Raw genomic sequence first — 23,394 nt, 5'->3', positions numbered from 1 at the left:
ATATAAACAAGGAATCACTAATTGGAAGAAAATATAAAATAGTTTTATGATTCTTTCACTTAATATAATCAGCATTTACTGACAAACATTTGGGACTGTATCTAATGCAAAATATGAAGTGTACTGAAAAACAAGGATAATGTGAAAGAAATTAATGTGCATAGGATTGGTATCTTAGAAATGAGTAAGACCATTGATACCTTAAACAGCTTTGGTAATCACATATAGTAGTTTAGGACTGTAAGAATTTAAACTAAGCACATAACAAAGAATTCTTTCTTTCCTTACAGCTTATCATGGATATAACCAAATGATGGAATGTTTACAAGGTTATAAGAGAGTTAACAACACCTTTTGTCAAGGTAAGGTTAACTGAGTTCATTGGTATGGACTCAACAGTTGTTCTGGCGTTTTAGAAACCTGAGCTGTTTTGCCACGTTTTGCTCATTAAGCCCCACGGGTGAAGGTCACACAGTGAACTGCCCCCTGCTCACCTCACGTAGTAGCCATGTGCGAATATAGAGGTTTAGTGTATGGTTGCTAGAATTGCTTCACTACCATATAAACTTTATGAAACTTTCTTTCCTTCTATTAATTTGCAATGAAATCCACAGAATGTTGAATTACATTACAGATCACTTGGTGGTCTCCATGCTGGTCACCTCCTATCCCTGCAGGAGCACGTGTGTGTGCACATGAGCACATACATGGACTTAGCAGTACTACCTCTTTGCTGACACAATGATTCGGCAGCAGAGTTCCCTTCTTATCTCTCAGACTGTTGCTGGCCACCTCAAAGTATCCAGGCATTAAACATCAGGCTGAACACATGTTAATGAAGCAGTAGGTAAAACTACATAGCTAAATGTGAAATATCCTGAGTGCTTTTGCTCAATTTATTTTGAACCTACAGCAGAGCTGTACAAGCAAGGGGAACCTCAGAGACCATTTAGCCCAGTGTCAGCACTTTACAAATGTATGAATAGAGAGCTAAATGTGTATGTTATAGTGTAAACCAAGTCATAGTGTCGTGGATTTGGATGAAAGTCTATATGAAAAACCCAGCCCTATTTTAGGATGCATTAGTAGAAGCAAAATGAGCAGGGCAGTAAAAGTAATGACCTTGTACTCTGCCAGTGAGACTGAATTTGGGATTTGGGTGTTCGGTGTTCATCGTCATTTGGCTAGTAAGGTCTACCAAGCTCAGGAAGAGCCTGGAAACCTGAGAGTATTTAGTTAGGAGAAGTGCAGACCAAAGAGAACTGTAACGGCTGATTTATAAACATGCCTTAAATGTTTGTAAATGTGCCTTTAAATGTTTGATTAACTGTCTTACAAACAAGACTTTTATGAGTTGCTTCAAAAGCCAAAGTCAATAGAATGGTGTTACAAGGGGCCGTAGTTACAACTACAAGTAATTTTTTTCTGTGGAATGGAGTTCCCCAACATTGTATTGAAATGTCTTGGGAAGTACTGAGCTTCCTGCACATAGACATGACCCAACCGATGCTCAGCTGTTGGCCAGGGAGGCTGGAGGGAATTTCTCTCTCCCAAAATACATGAGGTTAGATGACTCTGTAGGTACATTGCAGTTCTCTGATGCTGTTGTTACTCTGTCTCCTGGGACAGAGGTTGTGCATGAGAAGGAATAAGTGATATCTTGGTCTGTCAGACAAGTTTTAGCCCCTAAACCTGCAGTTTCCTGAAGTGTCCCCTGTGATTAGGCATGTCTTCTTGCTCCATTAGACTGAAGACAGAAGAGAGTTTTTCTTTATCCTTCACTATTGTAACCCTTCATGGCTAATTGTTAGTAATTCTCCAGAGTGTCAGATGACCCTAATTTTTCTGTGTGTTAAATGATGAAGAATATACATGTTTTCTCGGGGTGGGGTAGGATTTGGTCATTATTAGTCGCAATCAGAAACCGAGGCATAGAGAATTACTTTCTGAAGGTCCCACAGGTAAAAAGAGGCCCAGCCAGGATGTTTCTTCCAAACCATCTGTTTCTATGTGCAGTGTGGCCTCTTTTACCATACACACACACACACACACATACACATATATACATATGTATGTGTATATATGTATGTATGTATCCGAAGTATTACTTATGTGGATGTTAGCTAACTGGAACAGAAGATATGCCATGTGTGATGAACTTAATATTTTAGAAGTCAAAGCAATTAACATTTACTTGGTTTTGTTTAATAAGAAAGGGAGATTATCTAAAATATTCTTTCTACTGGCTGGTTCAAGGTTCTAAGAGTTCATATTTATAAAAATACTGTAGAAGTGGAAGTGAAAATTTGCAAGTACTCACTTGCTATCACATTTAACAAAATAGAATGGAGACTCTTAAATACTTGCTTGAGGATTTGGTTTTTTTTCTTCCTTCTCCTGGTGTGGCGGGTATGAAGTGACCTTGAGTAAGTTTTGTGTATACTGAGCATATCAAATAGTTCCACCTCAGTCATTTGCACTTATGGTCAGTAACACCAAATCCTTGCTTATGTTTGTCTCAGGAGGCCATTGGCAAAAACAGTGGTATATTTTTTGGCATGGATTCTGGAGTAAAGTATCACAGAAAATTCTATTTCATGGTGCCTCAAAAAGGCACTGCTAAATTACACTACAGAGAAGATTGACTCATAAAATAATATGATTTCATTCCACATAATCTATTTAAATTGCTTGTGAGAGAAGGACTTAATTTCACTCCCCTTGTGATATAATTGGTCAGTAAAATTAAATAGAACTTTCTCACGTTACATATGTACACTCATTTTTCCTAGAGCCTTGAAGCTTTTTGATTCTGTTATCCTACAGTGTTCAAAAGGAGCCCATTCAGCATTCCGCTCTGTTCTTACAGTTTAATGTCTTCTCAGTTTACCAAGCACATTTACAATTAAAATGATTAATAACTAGAATTACATTATTTCCTTCAATGAAGCGAACTAATGTTCCTGATACAACTTTCACTAATGTGCATTCAGTAACAAAGAACCAACTGTGCAAAAGTTAATTTGAGGAGCTTTCAAATCATTGCCCTCAAAGTTGGGTTTTTTTCTTCTCTCTCACGGTGCTGCAATTATCTTTTCAAATGAATGATTTATTACATACACACACATGGTGCTCTAAAGCCTGCCTCTCTACCCTCAACATTACAGAGTTGTTATAATTTGCTTATTTCTCATAACAAACAATACAATTCTGTTTTCTTGTGGATCTAGAGTGGCATTTGACATTTGTCACTTGATTATTATTCTACAGGTCTGATATTGAATGAGAATTAAGTGAAATAATATATCGTGGCAGTGATGATAATAGGAACCTCCTATGTTCATACTACTTTACTCTAAAGCCAAGTTTTTCCCTGAATTTTGAATACTCTCACTGGCCTGTAACTTTGCTATGACATGAGTTATTAAATTAGGTATAAATCTAAGTTTTTAGAGTAGAATTTGTTTCAGAGAGTACTAGGGGACCAATCTGCTTAGTGACATCTTTTATTAAAAGCAAATATCTATTTTGATTTACTAAAACCATGTACCTGGTTCATGAGTGTGGAGGTATAAAAGCAACTTAGTATTATTTTCTACATTTTTAACATGTGCCCAGATGCTGTGAGCAATGCCAAAGTATACGACTAGAAGGTGTCTATACTAGTATATACCAATGTATAAGTATTCCATTTTCATGGATAATCTTGAGAACTCTTAAAAATATTCAATATTACACAGACATTAATTGGCAGGGCCCTCCCAAGCTGCACACCAAGGATATGTAATGAATGGTGAATAAGCTGCTGTTCCTGCCCTTGGGTTTAGTGTAATTAAATCAGCTTGATTCAGCAGGATGTAATTTGCTTTATTCGCCGTCCCAACTAGCTGAATTTTAGCTGGCTTCCGAGGAGCCTGTTAAGGCAGATATGAAAGAGCTGTCCTTGTAGCTTCCTTTTGCCATCTCTTTATTACACGGGTCATTCTGCTTTAATGTAATACATTGACAAAACGGATACACTAGGGCACAATAATACTCATTACCAAAAACTCCCACTGTACGGCTCCTGTTAGATAGCTCTTCAAAGTGCATCTGAAATTGAATTTTATTTGGACCGGAGAAAGAGATAATGCACTTTTTTTTTTCCAAAGGCTTATCTCTGTCATGAAATGAGACTTACCAGTCTTGATTAATAGTCCATATAAGTACACCATTCATAGGACCTACTGGTTATGAAGGGCTTGCCTGAATTGTAGCTTGCATTTCAAACCTCTTAATGACTACCAGACAGATTGACTGTGGCTGCCCTATGGTCAGCACATCAAGACTGGTCTTTGCGTTTCTTAGAGGACTGCAAAGTGCAGGTGAGCCCCTCCAGAAAACCCACTTGGCTGGAGAAAGGAATGTGGCCCGTGGCATGGTGCTGGGTTAAAACAGGCAGGTCGGGTAAGATGAAGTGCTTCCTAACTTTCCGGCAAGGCTCCTGCGATCAATTGCATGCACCGTGCACAATAGGACAGGCTTTGTGATGCGTTCCGGGAAAACAGACTGCTTTTGACGTGGAAATATCCAAAGGCCATTTATGACAACATCTTGCATATTTAAAAGCAAATGGCTTGGACAAGTCATCACTTTATAATTATTTTTATAGGTGTAATGTAAATATAGACAGGTTTGTTTGTTTTTTTTCATAGAGTTAATAGTTACATGAACTTACTGACATTTTACCAGTTTTTGCTCTCAGCATAGTTTCTTGTATCCTGTGTTTTCCTGCCAGGTTCACATTTCTCTTTTGAGCTAGGTTTGCAAGATAAATTACAGGAAACCAGGTTAAATTTGAATTTCAGATAAACAGTAAATAATTTGGGATATACTTATATCCCAAAGGCATTCGTTGTCTATCTGAAATTCAAATTTAATTGGGTATCTGTGTTTTTATTTGCTAAATCTATATTTTTAGATTTGATCCTTTAACAGTTCTTTTAATGAGACTTGCTAAGAAGTGTGTACTTTCTGTGTCTGAAAATTTCTTTATTTTGAGCTCTTTTTATGATGATACTTGACAGGTATACAGTTCCAGGTTAACAGTCGTTTTCAACAGTAATTTTGATTGTTGTGCCAATGTAATCTCACTTCTGTCTTTTTGATACTTCTTTCTTTGTAGATAATCTGTCCTTTTTCTTTTTTTTGAAATGGTCTCTTAATTCTTTATGCTCTTTAGTTTTATCATGATATGTCTCCATTTGGATTTAGCTTGATTTTACCTAGTAGGCAGTACATTGTCAGTCTGAAGATTCCTGATTTTCCTGTAATTTGAAGCTATTATCTCTTAAAATACTGCTTCTTCACAATGCTTTGAGCGGAAGCACCTATTAGACAAGTATTGGGGCCTCTGTCTTTTTCATGTCTGTGAACAGGTCTTTCATCCTTTTATTCTTTTGTCTTCCAGTTTTTAAATTTCTGCTTTACTTTGCTCTTCTAGACTCTAATTCCATCTGCTACGTTTTTAATTATAAGACTATTTCATTGCTGAAGTTTTTAATTATTTTGCATAGCTACCTGTTCTGGTGTCCTTTTTCATTTTTTAAAAAATGTATTCATTCATTTAGTTATTTAAGCATGCTAAAGAAAAAGGAAACAAAGGCAAACTTTAAAAATCTTTGTGAGAACATTTCTCCCAAAGTGAAAAATACTCTGATCTGGAGAATATTTCTCTTCAAATCATTGACATGTTTGCTTTCTTGATATCAGATTTTTTTTAACTGAGTTCATAGGCTCACTTTGAATTGATAGTTTATTTTTATCCCCCCCATTTCTTACCTCACCCTATCTGTGCCCCCCACCTAAAGCCAGATTGTAGTGTTAATTCCTACCTCAGTGTGACTTTTGGTGCTCTTGTCGCAGATTTCGGTTGCTGAAGAGGCATTGCTACATGGGCACTTGTAGCTTCCTACCCCAGTTACGAATCCCCTCCTTGGCTGTCCCTGCTTGTTTCTAGACAGCAGACCTAGAGGTTCCATGGCCCCAACCACCACCATGAACTTCTTTGCCATTTAGGGTCACTAGGATGATTGTCTTATTTGTTGATCTTTTTAAAGAATTTGTCTGTAGTTGGTATGTGTTGGAATGGGGAGAGACTGTCAAAGCATGAACTCACTGTGTTACTCTTCAAAGCATGAACTAACCCTGTGTTAAAAATATCAGTATTCTTTTTAATTCAAGAAATCAATATTGGAATATGGTATTAAGCTGATGTGTACGTATTATAATTTTTTTGAGTATACTGAAACGTTTTCAGGAAAAAGCTTAAAATTATATAACCTGTTATCCACAGGTAAAGTCTCTTTGCCTGTTGTAATTAAGCAGCATATCAAGGTCAATTTATTGACCATCTGCTAGTCATCCACTAACTCATTTGTGTTAGGGATATTTTATGATGATTGAAGTAGGGTACTCTGAGAAATATAGACTATGATAAGACTGAATTCTCAACCTTATGAAGATCGCTGTTCTCACACATCATTAAAAAATTAAGGTAGTATGTAGTCAGTACTTTATGAAAGGAACTAAATACTATACAGTTTCAGAGGAAAGTCCCCATTATCACAGATAGCTTTTAAAAACATATTCTTTTAAAAATCACATTGTTTTTCTTATTTATAAAAATAATTCTTACCTGTTGCTTAAAATTTACAAGTGAGAGCAACATAAAGGGGAAATATGAAAATTACTATCATCTCCTACAAAAATTGATACATTTTGCTACATTTCCTGCCAATTATATATAGATAGAGAGAAATTTGAAATTTCATGGACAGCTGTGAAAATTTTTTTTACTTCATAGATAATGAATACTTTCTGATATTATTAAATAATCTTGTAAAAGTTACCATAATGCTGACACAGTAACCAGTTAAAGGTAGAGGATAATTCATTTACCCATTCCCCTAGGTTGGATTTTCAGACTGGCTTCTATTTTTCCATATTATATATAATGCTAACAGGGGCTTATGTGGCCATGAACCTCGATGTGACCCTGTGACTATGCCTAGAAGAGAACTTGCTGGTTTCCAGGCTTTGCCTCATCCTGTGCACATTCCCTGTCAGAAAGGATGTTCTGTTTCCCTTCCCACCAACAGTCCGGAGCCTGCTGACACTGTGTCTTCCCCCCTCCCTGATTTCCTTTCTTTGACACATTTGAAAGCACAAAAGGGGCAGTTAAATAGCATGTTTTCTTTCCATCACACAGGCCCTGAATATTTGTCTTTAGGCTTTCCCCAGTCATTTTGTATTAAATATGGCTGTGAGCAACATTATTATTTTTTAATATTTATTGTTTTACTGGAACTAACTCTTGGTGGTTTCAGTGGTTTTCTTCCAAGTTTCTCATGTAGGAATAATTTTACCTTCAAATAATTGTAATTTGGGAAAGGTGGTGATGGGATAGGGAAGATACTGGGGATGGAAGAAGCTAAGACAGGCGCCGGAGAGCGTGCGGCGTGCTTGTGCCTGGTGAACCTACAGGAGCAGGTGCAGGGGAAGCTGGACGGTAAGGCAGTAAAGGTATTTGGAGGGGACCCAGGCCAAATCTGAAGTTTGCTCTAGTCGCTAGTGAGTGTAAGCTTCTTAAATAGACATAAAGTTGATGTATTTTGCTATTTACAATATGTTACTCTGTTGACATTTCTGGTTTCCATCAAAGGTCTTGGAGGAAGTTTTTGTGGAGCTAAGATAAATGTCTTTTAAATTAGTAGCGAGTGCTAAGTCTGCTCCCTCACTCCCTTTTCCCTGCTTTTCCATCCTCCCTCCCTCGCCTCCTCGTCATCGCTCTGTCTCCCTCTCTCAGAGGCTGCCCACGCTGTTCACAACTTCCTTCTTGCAGTGATGGTAACAAAATACAGTAAGTTCACATCTAACAGCGGTAGGTTCTTGACTTGAAGTGAAGTGACATAAAATGAAACCAGTTTTACCACAGGCTAATTGATATATGTCAGAGGTGAGTTCCTACTACATCAATATAATAACAAAACGATGTTATTCGAGGACCTGCTGTACAAGGGAGACAGTGATAACCTATAGCCATAAATGTTTTTGGTGACAATGATGCTGACACAGCAAGTGACATAAGGGGTCTGTGTTTCCTAAGTTCCCCAGCACTCAAGCCCATTGTATCCCTTTTGTTTATAACCTAAGTTCTTCCTCTTGTAACCTTATATTCTCACCCAACTTTTCCTGGATCTTCTCCCAAGATGGAACTCTCTAGACCAACCATTGCTCTGCTTTTAATTACTGTTTATTTTTATTGATATGAGGCTTTTCTCCTTATGGTATTCCTCACCTAAAAATGACTCGTTAATTTTCTCTTTTCTCATAGAGTGAATTTCCTTTTGGGCCATTATTGCCTACACATCTTTTTGATCTCCTTGTTTATGTTTTCTGTTAGCATTTATTGAATGTGTATTTAGTGGAGCCATTGTTCTGGGTACGTCATAATTCTCAGCAGTAACCTGGGAGGTAGTGTTATTTTTTTAACTGATAATGAAACAGTCTTGAGGCTCAAAGAAACCAAGTAATGGAAGTTCAAGTAGCTGGAGAGGGGGTTGACTCTGCCTTTGAAGGTTGGGCTCCCCTTCCTGTGCTATTGACATTTATATAGCAGTTTATAATTTATGAAAGTACTTTTAACATGTTTTTTAATCCCATTAATTCCCGACAACAGTTACATCTACTTGGTACAGGTGGTGAAACCATGCCTGAAAGCCTCCTGCATCAGCGGCCGCACTGAGAGTGAAGATTGGTGCTGATACTTTTTCTGTCTAGATTGAACTGTTCTGCTGTGCTCTTTCAGTGGTTAGGTTTAGAAATCAGAGAGTTGTCCACACTTCGTTGTTTATTTTTATAGCAAATTTTTTCCTGTTTTAAATGCAAATGCTTTGTAGTTAAAGTAAGTATTTTTCTCTCATGTTATTAACAAGTCATCATACTTCAGTTGTATCCTGAAGTCTTTAACAAGCAGAATATTTATGCTTCTAGGGGGCCTTGTTTGTATTTTAAACTACAATTCCTTTGGATTCGGAGGCTCTTTCCTTCTCATGGCACCTCTTTTTCCTTCCCCTGTCAGTTCATAATTACTTTGATAAGACAGTCATGTATTATTTCTCACACTTGAGGGCAGCTGGGCGGTTTTACTGACCCTGGACGGTAAGAATGACCTCAGCTGGGGTCCGTCTGTGACCAGCTGATGGGTGCTTGGGGCTGGACAGACCAGGGTGGCCTCAGCGGGGATGACTTTCTCTTCCACGTGGCATCTCATCTTCTAGGCACCTAGCTTGGGTTGTTCTCATAGTGGTGGCAAGTTTCCAAGAGAAAGAGAATGAATGCACTCAGTGTTTTTCAGGCCTACTTTCCAGACACCCTGTGATTTCCACTATATTCTAGTGGCTACAGAGGGCACAAGACCAGCCCACATTTAGGGGGTGGGGAATTAGACTCTACCTTTTCATGGGAGGGGCTACAAAGTCCTGTAGCAAAGGGCATGGATCCATGGAGAGGTGGAGAATTTGGGCCATTTAAAAAATTAGTCTGTAACACCTCGATGGTTTATACTGATTTAGGAAACATAAGTGTATTTTGCTTGAGAAAAAAGGAAGATCTTTATTTGTATTACTATGAGGTCCCTTTGTATCGACACTTAGAACAACAATGAAAAGGTATTGGTGAAAAGTCACCTGGGTGATTGTATTAGAAATTGTGCAATTATATTTTTTATTTTATTTTTTTTTATAATTACATTTTTAAATAATGTTTTCATTGATGTGTAAACTGTGTGTAGAACAATGTACAAATGGTAGGTGTATAGCTCAGCGAATTTTCACAAACTGAAGACAGCTGTGTAATTATCACCACCGGATAAAGAAAGAGAGTATTGCTGCACCCCAGAATTCTCCCTTTGTCCCTTTCCAGCCTTTGCTTTCTCCCTCTTTTCCAAAGTTAATCACTGTCCTGAGTTACACGCATAGATCAGTTTTGTCTTTTAATGAACTTCCAAATAATCTAATATTTGTTCTTTTGTGTTTGGCTTCTTCCACTGAGCATCAGGTAGGCAATAGCTTTAAAAAAAATACATATATATATATATATATATATATATATATATATAAAATTATATATTTATCTTAGAGAGAGAGTAAGGGAAGGAGAAAGAGAAGGAAAGAAACATCAATGTGAGTGAGAAACATTGATAAATTGCCTCTCATATATGCTCTGACCAGGGACCAAACACACAACCCAGGCATGTGCCCTGACTGGGAATTGAACTGGCGACCTTTTGGTTTGTGGGATGATGCCCAACTGAACCACAGTGGTTAAGACAGACTTTTTTTTTTAAGAATCAAAATTCTGGTTACTGAAGTAATACTATCTTTTGATGTTTTCATTTAAAATATTTTTAGTGTTTTTTCCCTCCTCAGAATTGTTCTTTGCTGATACACCTATTTACCTAGCATTCTCCATAGTTATGGTTGTTGGGTTGGGAGAAACTTTCCTCTACCCTCCTAGATTCTTCCACCTGGTTTAATAATTAGATTGGAGACAGAGTAACAAAAAAAAACCCAAATTTGATCACATATGTTCATATGGGAACTCTACATGGGAAAGGCAGAGACAGAAAGGGAAAATGAGGTGCACATGACGTTCTGAGCCAAGGATGACGTAAGGTGGCTTGGGTGTCAGAGGGGCAAAAGGCCATCGGCAGGATGATAAGAAGAGCAGACATTCAGTAGTTAGAAGTTTGCCCTACCCCATGGATAGGTCGGATAGGTCATAAAATGTTATTTCTGGTGATAGCACTTACAATGAGCAAGGCACAATTTAAATTCTTTAAAGGAGAGATAAAAGTTTCTCCTGAGCCCACAGGGTCTCATTTGCCTTCAGATCAAAATAATTTACCTGCCAAAGTGGCACCTTCTGGGGAGGCCTGTTCTGAACCCCTTCCTCTGAAGTTCCCTTCAGCTCCATCTTCAAAGGGGAGTGGATTATTGTGATGTTTGTTTCTTTCTCGGGAACGTGGAATTGGAAATGGGGAATATGTCTATGAGAGTAATATGGGTATAAAGATGAAACTTAGAATCCATTGTTCTTGCTCTATATTTGGGAAATAATAGTAGAAAATCAATAGGTATAAACAAAGACTGGAGTCAACCAGACTTGATAACTCAGTACTTCAAGACACTTAAACACGTTTAAAGTTCTTTTTGTTTAGCCTACTGGATGGAGATTCATACAGTGCTCTGCTGTGTTTGATGATTTAATACCAGAGACTGTGGGATACTTAATGTGAGGCTGAATCATGCTTTACAATAGCCAGCGGCTAAGGGGGAATTATTAGACATTTCACCTATTTGAAAGGTGTATCTTGGAACTTCTGCTACAGTTTCTAGTTTACATAGGCATTTTTTTTTCAGTTAGCACTTAAAACAGTTTTTATCTGGACTGAGCATCATATTTCAGCATTTAAAAATCAATTTGGGACCCATTCCTATCCATTTTAGAATCACTTGCTTATGTGTCTTCTTACTATGCTCAAATCACTGGGATGAGATTCAAAAAGGAAATGTCTGTTTATTTTATTCATTTTTCTTCAGGAAAGACAGTGGCGAAGTGAGTCATTAGCACATTATATTTTCCAATAGCTCTTTGACCTTAATCTCTGTGGCTGTAAAATCAATGGGAAGATGTCTGTTGTATCCTGAGTGATGAGGAAAGCCCCAATGGATTCATGCTATTATGAATATTTCAAGGAGAAATTAATGCAGTGTCTGTAACCTAGAGTCTGAAATCCAAGACCAGCAAAGACGTGTGTGTGATTAGCAACTTCCATGTGTAGTACACATGTATCAGAAAATAAATACAAGCTGTTCTCTGGGCTCTGATAATTCTTTTATCATGTTACCCTGAAGAGAGAAGAATTGGAAGGAATGGAGTTGTTCCCACAGTAGCTGGCGTCCTTTTATGATCGAATCCATCCTATGCTAGATTATCATTTTATAACGGTGAGACAGTTACAGGTCAGGAGGGCAGGCTCTGGCAGCAATGGGGCCTGGGCCAAAGCAAATAGAACCACACAGAGATCCGTACGGTAGGTTGCAGGGCCAGCCCCAGAGAGCAGCATTTCACACCAGTTCAGAGGGATGTTAGTAGATCATTGTGTGAATCGGGTTCCAAGGCCAAGTGTGTGAAACGTCCCAAGTTGAAGAGAACCAGTAGTCCTTGCCACAGGACTTCTCAGGGGCTTTCTTTAACATGCTTGTGTTTGTAGAATATGCAGTGGTTCTCAAAGGTATTGGCCATAGAACCCTTCTCTTAGCAGAATCCTAACAAAGCTTGGGTTTTGTGTAAACTACTTTGGGTAAAATTGCTGTAGCATATTGCTCTTCAAGCATTATTTTTACTCACTTACCACCTAAAATAATTCTGAAAAACTTACATGCTCACCGATTTTTAAGCTGACATCTACTTTTTTTCCATCAAAAATTAAATGGATGCAGTAGATTTTATTTCTGGTGTATTTATATTAGATGTGTGCTTCAGGCATATTTTCATCAAAGTCTTGGAGCTGCAGAGTGGGCTTTTCCAGTTTATGAATAATGTCTGTGATCTACCCTAATTGGCAAAGCCAGGCCTTCTTACGAGACTTTTCTCTCTGACTCTCCCTCAGGAGGGACATATTTGTCAATTGTTCATTTTTTAGTGCCTTGGAGAATTTCACATAGTAGAGCAATGTAACTAGAAAATCTAGAACGATTACAAATGGGCAAGAGATGATTTGGCTTTGTAAAGAGGAAGAAGGCATGAAATTGAGGAGAGATACAAAAGGAAGATTGGCAAATGGGTTCTGAGGCAGATGACTTTTCAAAAAGGGAACATGGAAAGGCTCAAGGTCTAGAGTTTGATTCCCTTAAAAGCATCCAAGCATTTATTCACCCTGTGGAATATTATCATGTAACTTCAGGGATATGTGTACTCAGCATGAAGTGGCTTCTATAGAAATTTAAGAAATATGTATGTCCAATCATAGAAGGAATTTCTCCTTAGAGTAAGTGATCCATGTTAAATAGTCAAATGGTTTGGCTGGCTAGGAAAAGTGTTTACCTCAAGAGGTATTTCTTTCTGCTTTCAAGAAGTTATATTGCTAAATTGCGTGATGGAATTTCTATTTATCAACAAATGCTGAATATACACACAGAAGAATCACAAAAAGCTTCATATTTTCACATAGTATAAAGATATTCATGTGCTGTTCTCACCTTGTACTTAATTTCTGTTGTTTACTGGACATATCTCATTTCCTGTATAAACGTGCATCACTAAAAAGGCAGTAAATTATTACTCACTTTGTTAAGTATGCAGTATAGATACATAAAAGTGTGTTCATTTCCCATAAGGGCACTTAATGCTATTTATAATGTATTAGCCATGAATCTCACAGTTCTTTTCCTTATTTTCAGCCCTGGCAACTGGCAGATTGTTTTGAAGTCAGAATATTTAGGCTAGAAGTACCCTGCTTCAACCCCTTTGTGTTGCAGGAGACAAAACTGAGATCCACAGAAATTAAGTGACTTACTCTAGGTAACATAATTTAGCATCCTAGTTAGACCAAAACTGGATGATAGTGGGAGTTCTCCCATTAAATTTCCCCATTCTCTCTTAACCCTTTTAAAAATATGACCTTGAACAAAATTATCTCTATAAAATGGAAATAACTATTGTGTGGCTCACCATCGAGAATTGTCAGGACGTTCCATTGGGACAGGGTGTGCCATACAAATATATAGGTGATGGTGAGGATTCTTGCCTCATTGTACTAGATTATTATTTCACTTCCTAGTTCTGAAATATGAAAGCTGTTTTGTATTAGATTATTTAATGAGTCTCTTGCTGAGCCTATTTCCAAACTACTCAGCCCTGACTCAGGGATTTGGGGGACCCAGTCTCTATTTTGCCTCTGGCTGAGCCCCCCATCTATCCTATGACCAATGGCAACCTCAGAGACAGCAAGGGACTGTCCAGATGCAGAAGATCCAGACAGTGAGTCGAGTGAAGGAAACCTGTCAAGTCCTCTCCTGTAACCGGCACCTGACACCTCCCCGTCTTCCTCAGACAACTTTACTTTGAAATGGTCCCTTTTGCCCTTACAAACATGTATTCCCATCACCTCTGTGTGAGTTTCTCAGTGAGGGCATTGCTACTTTTGGCAGAACAATTCTTTGTCTAGAGAGACTTGCCACACTTTTAGAAAGTTGAGCTCCCCACTGTCCACCCACTGTGTTTCTTCTCTAGTCCTTGTGACAACCCAAAATGTCTCATAGGCAATTACACACCCTCCCTCTTTGAGAATCACCACGTGATCCTCCCTGAGTGCTAAAAGGAGAGCACCCTTATCAACCTACAACTTTTCTATTTACACTTTAGAAGAGACTAATTTTTCAACCCAAATGGCTAATACATGTACATGAAAAGGAAATGCAAGTTGAAACCTCAATGAGATAACACTACACTTCTGCCAGGAAGACTACAATGAGGAAGACTGGCAATAATTTGACAAGGATATGGAGCAATTGGTACTGGAAATGGATATTGGCATAGCCACTTTGGGCAAATATTTGATAACATATATGAAAATAACATGGGCCTTCTCTAGGGGTACAGAAGTCCTACTTCTAGATGTAGACCCAAGAATAATGTGTTCCTAGACCTACTAAAAGACACGTATGAATGCTCACAGAAGCATCGTTCATGATAGCCAAAAACTGGCATGAGTAAATTAGTTTTGATATCCTCACACACTAAAATATAATACAGCAGTAAAAGAATGAACTGCAGGGACCAGACAACCCCCCTGATCTGAGCAGATGAAACAAAATAAATCATTTCTCACAAGAAAAAAAAAAAAAAAAGAATGAACTGATACATGCAACAATGTCGATGAATCGCACAGATGTAATAATGAATAAAAATGTCAGACAAAAGAACATACACAGTGTGGTTCCTTTTATGTGAAGTTCACAAACAGGTCTGATCAATGATAGCAGTCAGAAGAGCGGTGACCTATGGGGGCAGAGATGCTGACTGGGAGGGGGCATGAAGCAGCCTTCTCAGGACTAAAACGTAATCTGGGTGGTGGTTACACAGTACATGCACACACACACGTATGCATAGACATTCACAGTATGTATGTGTAAAATTCGTCTAGCTGTATGCTTAAGATTGATATACTTTTCTGTATATAAATTTTTAAAAACTTGGAAATTTAATTTCTAATTTATGGTATTTTAGAGAATATGATAAAAATAAATTGAGGCAGCTGAGGGAAATGGGAGTTTCTCTGGAAGCTGTGAGAGTGTGTCATGAAGAGTCACACTTTTGGGGTATGGAGGCCAAAATTAGGGGGGCTGGCATTGCTAGTGCTGGTGGCACAAGATGATTAGAAGAGAGAGAGCAAGAGAAGAGAGCTTTACACAATTCTCCTTCCTCAAGGATTTTTCTTTTCCTTCCTGTCTAGAGCTATCGTTGTGGGTTTTTGTGTTTTTTTTTAAAGTCTCCATTCTGGTCCTCCATCCCCATGGCATCACGGTTGAGGCAGCAGGCAAAGTCGAGGAGAGTCAAAGAGGGGCATTGACAGAAGGCACAGTGGTGGTTGTGCACCAGGTGTTGTGGCAAAAACCCTTCCCTTAACCTGGCAGCCAACGGTGAGGTTGGGATGTGGCTGTTAAAGGAAGCAAGGGAAAATTCTGGGTCCCGGGAGGTGAGTATGGAATGTGTGCTGGTGCAGCCAATGAATAGGAGTAAAGGCCACTCAGAAAGAGCAAGGCCAATAATTACACCTTAGTGGGGACATGAGCAGTGGAGATTTTGTCTAGCTTTCTTGACCACAACTGGCTCATTATTTGAACTTGAGGTTTAATTTGGGACATGCAATAGGGGCTTTGCTTATACCATGTAATCCCCAATTGCACGTGGCACTCTTCCTGGTCCCATATGGTGGTTTTCTTAAGGACAGTGAGTTCTAGGGGAATATTTTCAATTACATGCTGTGCATAACTGTATATTGCAGCACAATGTACTGTGATAAAGAATAAGATGGTCAGGAGTGAGACCATATGCTGTGCCAAGAGTAACCTGGCTGTACCAGTTTCCAGCTGGATCCAGGTTGGAATGCTGTGGGATTTATACAACAAATGTGTTAATTTGTCATTTGAATGGCATTGAAAGTGAATTTTTATCACTAAAATTAAATTAAAAACAACATGTGTTGGATAAACTATGGCCATGTGGAGTAGATATCAATGACTACTTAGAGTATAAAATATAAGCAAATAATTGTTTATTGAGGGCTGTAGTTGCCTTTTGTGTGACAGTTCTGTTAGTAATGCTTTGCTACCAGTGTGTTCAGTTTTAATTTAGAAAATTAATATTTTGGGATCCTTAATAAGAGTTTTATTAGAATTAATGATAGAAGGAAATGAGTATTATTTGAAAAGGAAATGTTAATAACCAAATCTGTTAACCATTAAGCTTCATAAACAAAAATACAAATGACTACTAATTTTTTATTTTTAAACTGTCACATTCTGCTTTTGCCTTTTAATTAATTGCCTTTGCAAATGACTCCATAATCTTTCTCTTTAAAATCAGCACATTTTTCTCTCTCCTGTTCCAAGTCATTTTGATTTGCCTTTGGATCACTGTCTTAGTCCATTCGGGCTGCTATGACAAAATACCACCAACTACGTAGTCTATGAGAAACAGATATTTCCTGCAAATGGCTCTGGAGGCTGGGAAGTCCAAGGGGAAGGCACCAGCATGGCCTCCCTCTGCTGAGGGCCCTTTTCCAGTTGCAGGCTTCTCCCTTGTGTCCTAGGGAGAGGAAGGGACTAGGCGTTTCTCTGGAGCCTGTTTTACAAGGCACTAATCCCATTCCTGAGTGTTCCACCATCGACACTTAGGCAGCTCCCAAAGTCCCTGCCTACCCATACCATCACCTCCATGGGGTTAGGGTTTCAACCTAGGATCTTAGGTCTGAATGAATTTCAAAGGATCAGATCATGACAATCAGCATGTGCAGATAGCCTTAAGTCTCTATTTCCAGCTATGGTTTCCTTTCACTTCTTGAACCTTCCCCTCCTGCTAGATATTTATACTTGGATATCCCAGTGTGACCTTCAGTATAAAACTAATCTCTTTTTTTTTTCACAAATAATTTGTCTCTGCCTTCCCCCCACCACTTTCAACTGCCCCCCTCCCCCCTCTCCATCTCTCAATCCTTCCCACTTTGGCTTTGTCCATGAGTCCTTGCTATATGTTCCCTGACTTGACCCTTCCCTTCCTTTTCCCCACTCACCCCTCCCTCCTTCCCTCTTGTCTCTGTTGGTTTCTTTTTTCTTTCAGTGTTGCTGGTCTTATTTTCCTTGCATCTTTGTTTTGTTGGTTAAGTTCCACTTATAGGTGAGGTCATATGGTATTTGCCCTTCGCCCCCTGACTTATTTCAGTTAGCATAATGCTCTCCAGTTCCATCCATGCTGTCACGAAGTGTAGTAGTTCTTTTTTTCTTTATGCTGCGTAGTATTCCATTGTGTAAATGTACCATAACTTTTTGATCCAATCATCTACTGATGGGCATTTAGGTTGCTTCCAACATTTGGCTATTGTAAATTGTGCTGCTATGAACATTGGGGTGCATAGGTTCTTTTGAATTGGCATTTTGGGATTCTTAGGGTATAGTCCCAGCAGGGGACTCACTGGATCAAAAGGCAGCTCCATTTTCAGCTTTTTGAGGAAATTCCACACTGCTTTCCACAATGGCTGTACCAGTCTGCATTCCCACCAACAGTGTACTAGGGTTCCCTTTTCTCCACAGCCTCGCCAGCACCTGTTGTAAAACTAATCTCTTCTTCTGCCTCTTCCCTCCTCAGTACTTTCCACAAAACCAACAATGTCTTTTCCTCTTTTCTTGGGTTAGAAGCCCCCCAGGCACCTTTGACTCCTTTTTCTTTCTCATGTTGTGTTTGGCCAAACATCATACACTGTCAGTTATTCTTTTAAAAAAAAATTCTTTATTCCTTCTCTTCCTGATAATTCTCACTGTCACCAAGCTGGCTTGTCACCGGCCTCTTACTTGCATTACTTCTTCAGTGATCGAACTTTTAATCTTTTCTCACTAAGCCACGTGCTGGCCATAGGCATTTCCCCAGAGCCTGCCTTTGATTATATCTTCTCTCCTGCTTAGACACCTTTAGTGTAGCTCCCTATTCTCAATAAAATTGAATTCAAACCTAGTCTGGTGTTAACCAGCTTTTTTTCCAGATATATACCTTCCTGAAACTTCTTTTCTAGCCTATGGTTTGACCCATGACTTCCTGATCCCTCTTCCCTTCTCCAGTCTCTGTTTATGTTCTGATGTCCACCCACGTGGATCGCTCACCTCTTCCTCCCCATCCACCCAGCCTTTCCCCATCTTCAACATCTGAAGTCTTACCTCCTTGTCAATGCATCAGCCTCCTTTACTTTCAGCTTCCTCTAGCAGCTCTTCCTATCTATATATGCAATTTCATAATTTAACTTCAAGTTTATGAACTTTCTGCTAACGGTGGTAACTTGAACTCATTATCACTTTAATTTTTTACGTAGCTGTATGTATAACTGGACGGTCAGTGTCTCCAGGGTGAGACTGTTTGCCTTCCCTGTATGCTCTAGAATACCTACCGTACACTAATACTAAAATGTCTGCTCTGTGAAGGCTGGAATCTTTTGTCGGTTATATGCCGTGATAAGTCCCTAGTACCTAGAACAGAACGGGGTGCTGAGTAGGTGCATGATAAATATTTGTCATATAAACTGTAGATGTTCAATAATGTATGATTTCATTTTAGTTCCTTCACACCTGCTGCATTAAAACTTGCTAGCATCTCTTATTTACTAAACCAAGAGATTATGACGAAAAAGAAAGTGAATTCAATTTACAGCCAGAATCTGTCCAACAGGGCTTGAATGCTCCTTCTGAAGGACTTGTGTTTTTTTGCAGATATTAATGAATGCCAGCTACAGGGTGTGTGCCCTAATGGTGAGTGTTTGAATACCATGGGCAGCTATAGATGTACCTGCAAAATGGGATTTGGGCCGGATCCTACTTTTACAAGTTGTGTTCGTAAGTAATGATCACTTTCTATTCCAATTTTGGATTTTTTTTTTTTGAGGGGTTGAGGGTGGGAGGTTATCTAGAATAAGGTGAACACTCAGTGGTGAACTGAGTATTGTACATATGCAGGGAAGCCTCATTAAAATGACAAGGGGAAGGAGGGTGGGCTGATATATTAAAATAAACCTATGTTATGGGACCAAAATGCATTTTTATTGCACTCAGAAAAATATAATAGCTAAAAGTCAAGGTAGATAATAAACACACTGAGGAAATATACTTTAGTGAAAAGAAAAGAGTTAATGAAAGTGAGCATACCTGAAAGATGAAAAGTTTTTTCCTTCATGAGTATTTTAAGCATTATTTAGGCTGAGTTAAACTTTGTCCCAGCTTATGTTTTTAATTAGTCCAAATTCTGAGTCACTAGTGTCTGATTTAATGAGGTTTCACTGTACGTTCTTAGGCAGAGACTCTGAGAAATAGTTTTAGATTTACTATTCAGTTCTAATTTCAAGTATCCTGTTCTGTTGTCCTCAAAAACCACCAAAATGAGTCCCCAAAGTTATACTGTTTTGCCTTATAAATGTTGTGTCTAAGATTTTCTCTTTATGTCATATGGGTAAAAATCCTCTATAAAACCACGTATTCTAATATTGGACAGAAAATATAGTTTCTCCAAAGAGACCCTCTCCCCGTAAAATCTAATCCAGTGTAATCACTATAGATCACCTGACAATTAGAGGTGGCTGCATTTTAGATATAAAATTCTCAAATGCAGATTTTTTAAGATAACCTTTTCTTGAAGGTACTTGTACCCATTCCTACCAAATAGTAAGCACTGAAGATTTTTCAAAGCTGAAGACAACTGAAGTTTAAACATTTTAAACTAATGTATGGCAGAAAACTGCAAGGATAATTTTAAGAATGATTCTGTATTAATTTCTGTCCTGCAAGGCTTTGTTTTTTATTTATCTATTTTCTAATGTGGCTTTGGTATATGTTACGCTGCATCCTTCTGGTGCCCAGTTTTAAGCTTGCCATTTGGTCAAGACGTGTTATTTATGGCGATACCATTGTTCATATTTAACTGTGCGTCTGTCTCTAACTCTGTGTCCTAAGGTGAGAACACAGCCGTGATGAAATAAAAACAAGTGTAGTAAAATAAAAATGACAGTCTCATTGATTACATTTAGATGAGTTGGTTGAGTCTTTTGGAACATTGTTACTAATTACCGCTATTTTCCTTTAAAAACTGTCAAATGCAGATTAGGAGCTTTTGCACGTAAGTTCTGTTTTCCATGTTCTTTCAGAGATAGTTCTGATCATGAAGCAGATAGACAGTTTGGCCAGTGGTAAAAATTAGACTGTAAAATTATGTTTGCATATGACGTACGTCTGAAAACTGATGCAAGAATTTGGAAATTTCAGATCAAAAATCCCATTGTTGACAATATCCAGGAAATTTGGAGATAATTTCTGGTTGATATGAATTACATGCATAAATATTTTAAATAGTTTTGTAATTTAAGTGTAAAAGATTCTGGGGAGTTTGGATATAAAATTTGTTATGAATTTTTTTCCTTTAAATAATTTGACTTGTCTGGTTAAAATGACTGCATTGAAGGTTGCAGATTAGTAAACTTGGAGAACTGGTCACATAGTGTTTTATTAAACTTTGATCAGATCAGACGTCTAGTGTTAAGGGCAGACATCCAGGTTTTAATAAGATTGTTGAAATTTGCCAGTGAGATTTTTGAAACACTTACACATTTCCTTAGCATTTGTTTCCCCTGTCATTGCCCAAATAATACTGAACTTATTAAACCACCATCCATTCTTATTTGAAAAATAATTCAATTTTATGGTTCAGTTGCAACAGCTGAAATGATAAGTATTGGGAGATGTTTGTTGCTAGTCAAGTGTTCCAGTTTAGAGCCTGAAGTTAAAACCTGGGTCCTGTGCCAGCATTGGGTAGGCAGATTTATTTCTCTTTCCTCTGAATTTGCCACATGTTAACATCACAGAGATATGTAGAGTTCCTTCAGGATTTGTGACTTAGTTCAGTCCAGTCGCTGGTGAACTATACTTTGAAGAAACCAATAGGGAAGTCCAAAGATAGCTGAGAAGAATCAAGGAAGAAGGTGATGTTTACAAGTAAGGGAAAGAAAATATTAGCAAGATGGTGGTACCTTCAGTGGTCATGGGGAGATAGCAAAAAAAATGGGGTCCCACGCACATGCGCACACACACGCACACGCAGAGCCAAGTGCGAGTAAAGTTGCTGTTGCATTGACATTTGGAATATACGTTTGTGAAAGATATAAAAATAGCAATGGATAGAGCATGCTTGCAGATTGAGGAAGATGGACCAAATTTGTTCAGACAGCGTGTTATCCAGGCAATACAAGGTGTGGCTGACTCTGTGAACTCGAAGAAATGCATTTGGCAATGGCTGAGGAGCAATAAGAAGCTCTCCCTGTTCTTGAATGCACTAAGGTGAACACCCTAGAATTCCTTGACTTCAGCCAAAGGTTGCAATCATTTCTCTTTCTCTCCTTGCCTGCTCTCTGTCCTTGACTTAGCCAAGTTAAAAGAAGGAGAGTAGGAAAGTTCTGGCATTTGCCGCCTCTCACCTCTCTGTCTGTGGCTCAGGATGCGCCAGAAGTGTTCTCCAGACCTGCCTCTACCTCCTTACTGGGAAAGGCAAAATTTTAGGACATGTCGGAGCAAATCCAAGAACAGTATTGGGTTGGCTGAAAAGTCTTGCATTTTTTTTCATAAAATAAAAGACACGTTTTTCATTTTCGTCAATAACTTTATTGATTTGGATATTTTGAGTATGTTGGCGATCTCCTGCTATTGGCTTCTAGTGGGTAGAGGCCAGAGGTGCTGCTAAATGCCTTCCAATGCATAAGAAAGCCTCACAGCAAGGAATGATTTGCCCAAAATGTCAATAGTACCGAGAAACTTCACAAATCACTTTTGACATGTTTGACATGATCAATTACAGCACCTTCTCCATACACTGCATAAATCTATTTCTGCACTTCAGTTGAGTTTTTACCCTTCTTGAAATAAGAAAGCATAATATGCTGAAAATGTTGTGTATCTTCTTCCATCTTCAGTATTAAAATGGCTGCACAAAAACTCACTAATTTTGTTAAGTTTTTTTTTTTAATGCATGCGGATAAAACAACTTTCACAATACAGCCTCACAAAATTGTTTCGAATAAATTTAAAGACAACTAAGCACTACTAGAGCCATCGTCTGGAAAAAACTAAATGAACTTCTTGGCCAACCCAATAAAATTGAACTTTTGCAATTGAAGTAGGAAAACTTTCTGATTTTCAGAGCTGCAATTAATTTTCTTCAGGAATTCAAGAGCTTCAGGATGAGTGCTGCAGAGGGGATGTCTATAGGTTTAGTGACAAGGAGCCCAGATTAAAGAATTCTAAGCCTGGACTTTTGCTGTTTCATAGTAACAGCCATGGTTGAGCCATGGGCGTGGTGCTAATTGACCGAAGTAAAGAGTTGAAGAGAAGGTGTGCTCAGGAACCTCTGCCATAACCCTGGAAGTCATGAGATGAAGGATAGATCCTTTCTAAAAGCTGGTCATATTTATGTATATCATTTTAATTTAGCTTCCCCAGCACCTTTATGAGATATGTATTGTTCTTATTTTACACATTCGGAAACTGAGGCTAGAGGAGTTTCAGTGATTTCTCCAGATCATACAGCTAGTAACTGACAGTTGAGATTTAAACCTGGGTTTTGTGCCTCCCAATTTAGGGTTCTAGATCGAGTTAATGGTAATTATCATTCACATGTGAATTGATTAGAGCAGCATTGTCTTTGAAAGTAAAGGCAGAATTTATTGTACAGCCCTATAATTAGGTACAAGTTGTTTAGTACACCAGTGGGGAACTCAAATAAGAGAACCATAGCATCTTACCTTCTTACTGTATTTTATAGTGGGAACACCATCAGCATTACATATGTAGTGAAGATTTAAGACTATACTTGGATATAGAGCTATAGGTTTATTACTTTTGAAGATTCCTTTCATGTTTCTAGCCAAGAGCAAAAGATTTGTTTTCCTGACATTTCCGGTAGGTTTTACACCTCCAAAATCTTTTTCCCTCTACAAAGAGAACCTAAATCTTTTTACCCTTAGCTTAGCAGCATATCCTGTGAGCCTGT

The 23,394-nt window shown here is 38.4% G+C and overlaps 1 protein-coding gene across 11 annotated transcripts in view; it reads left to right on the top strand.

Annotated features, from left to right (window-relative positions):
* LTBP1 (latent transforming growth factor beta binding protein 1) overlaps positions 1-23,394 on the top strand; it is a 367,328-nt gene that overhangs the window by 212,985 nt on the left and 130,949 nt on the right. For all 11 annotated transcript variants that reach the window (XM_054567953.1, XM_054567945.1, XM_054567984.1 and 8 more), the window contains 2 exons: positions 291-362; positions 19,080-19,202. In XM_054567953.1, the coding sequence (XP_054423928.1) occupies positions 291-362; positions 19,080-19,202 (195 nt within the window). The remainder of the gene's footprint in view (positions 1-290; positions 363-19,079; positions 19,203-23,394) is intronic.

Source organism: Pteronotus mesoamericanus, unplaced genomic scaffold, assembly GCF_021234165.1.
Source record: "Pteronotus mesoamericanus isolate MK-2021 breed Mesoamerican mustached bat unplaced genomic scaffold, CSHL_Meso_final contig_101, whole genome shotgun sequence".
Taxonomy (NCBI): Eukaryota; Metazoa; Chordata; class Mammalia; order Chiroptera; family Mormoopidae; genus Pteronotus; species Pteronotus mesoamericanus.
Note: the sequence above shows the minus strand (reverse complement) of the source record. Positions and strands in the feature narration are given on the sequence as shown.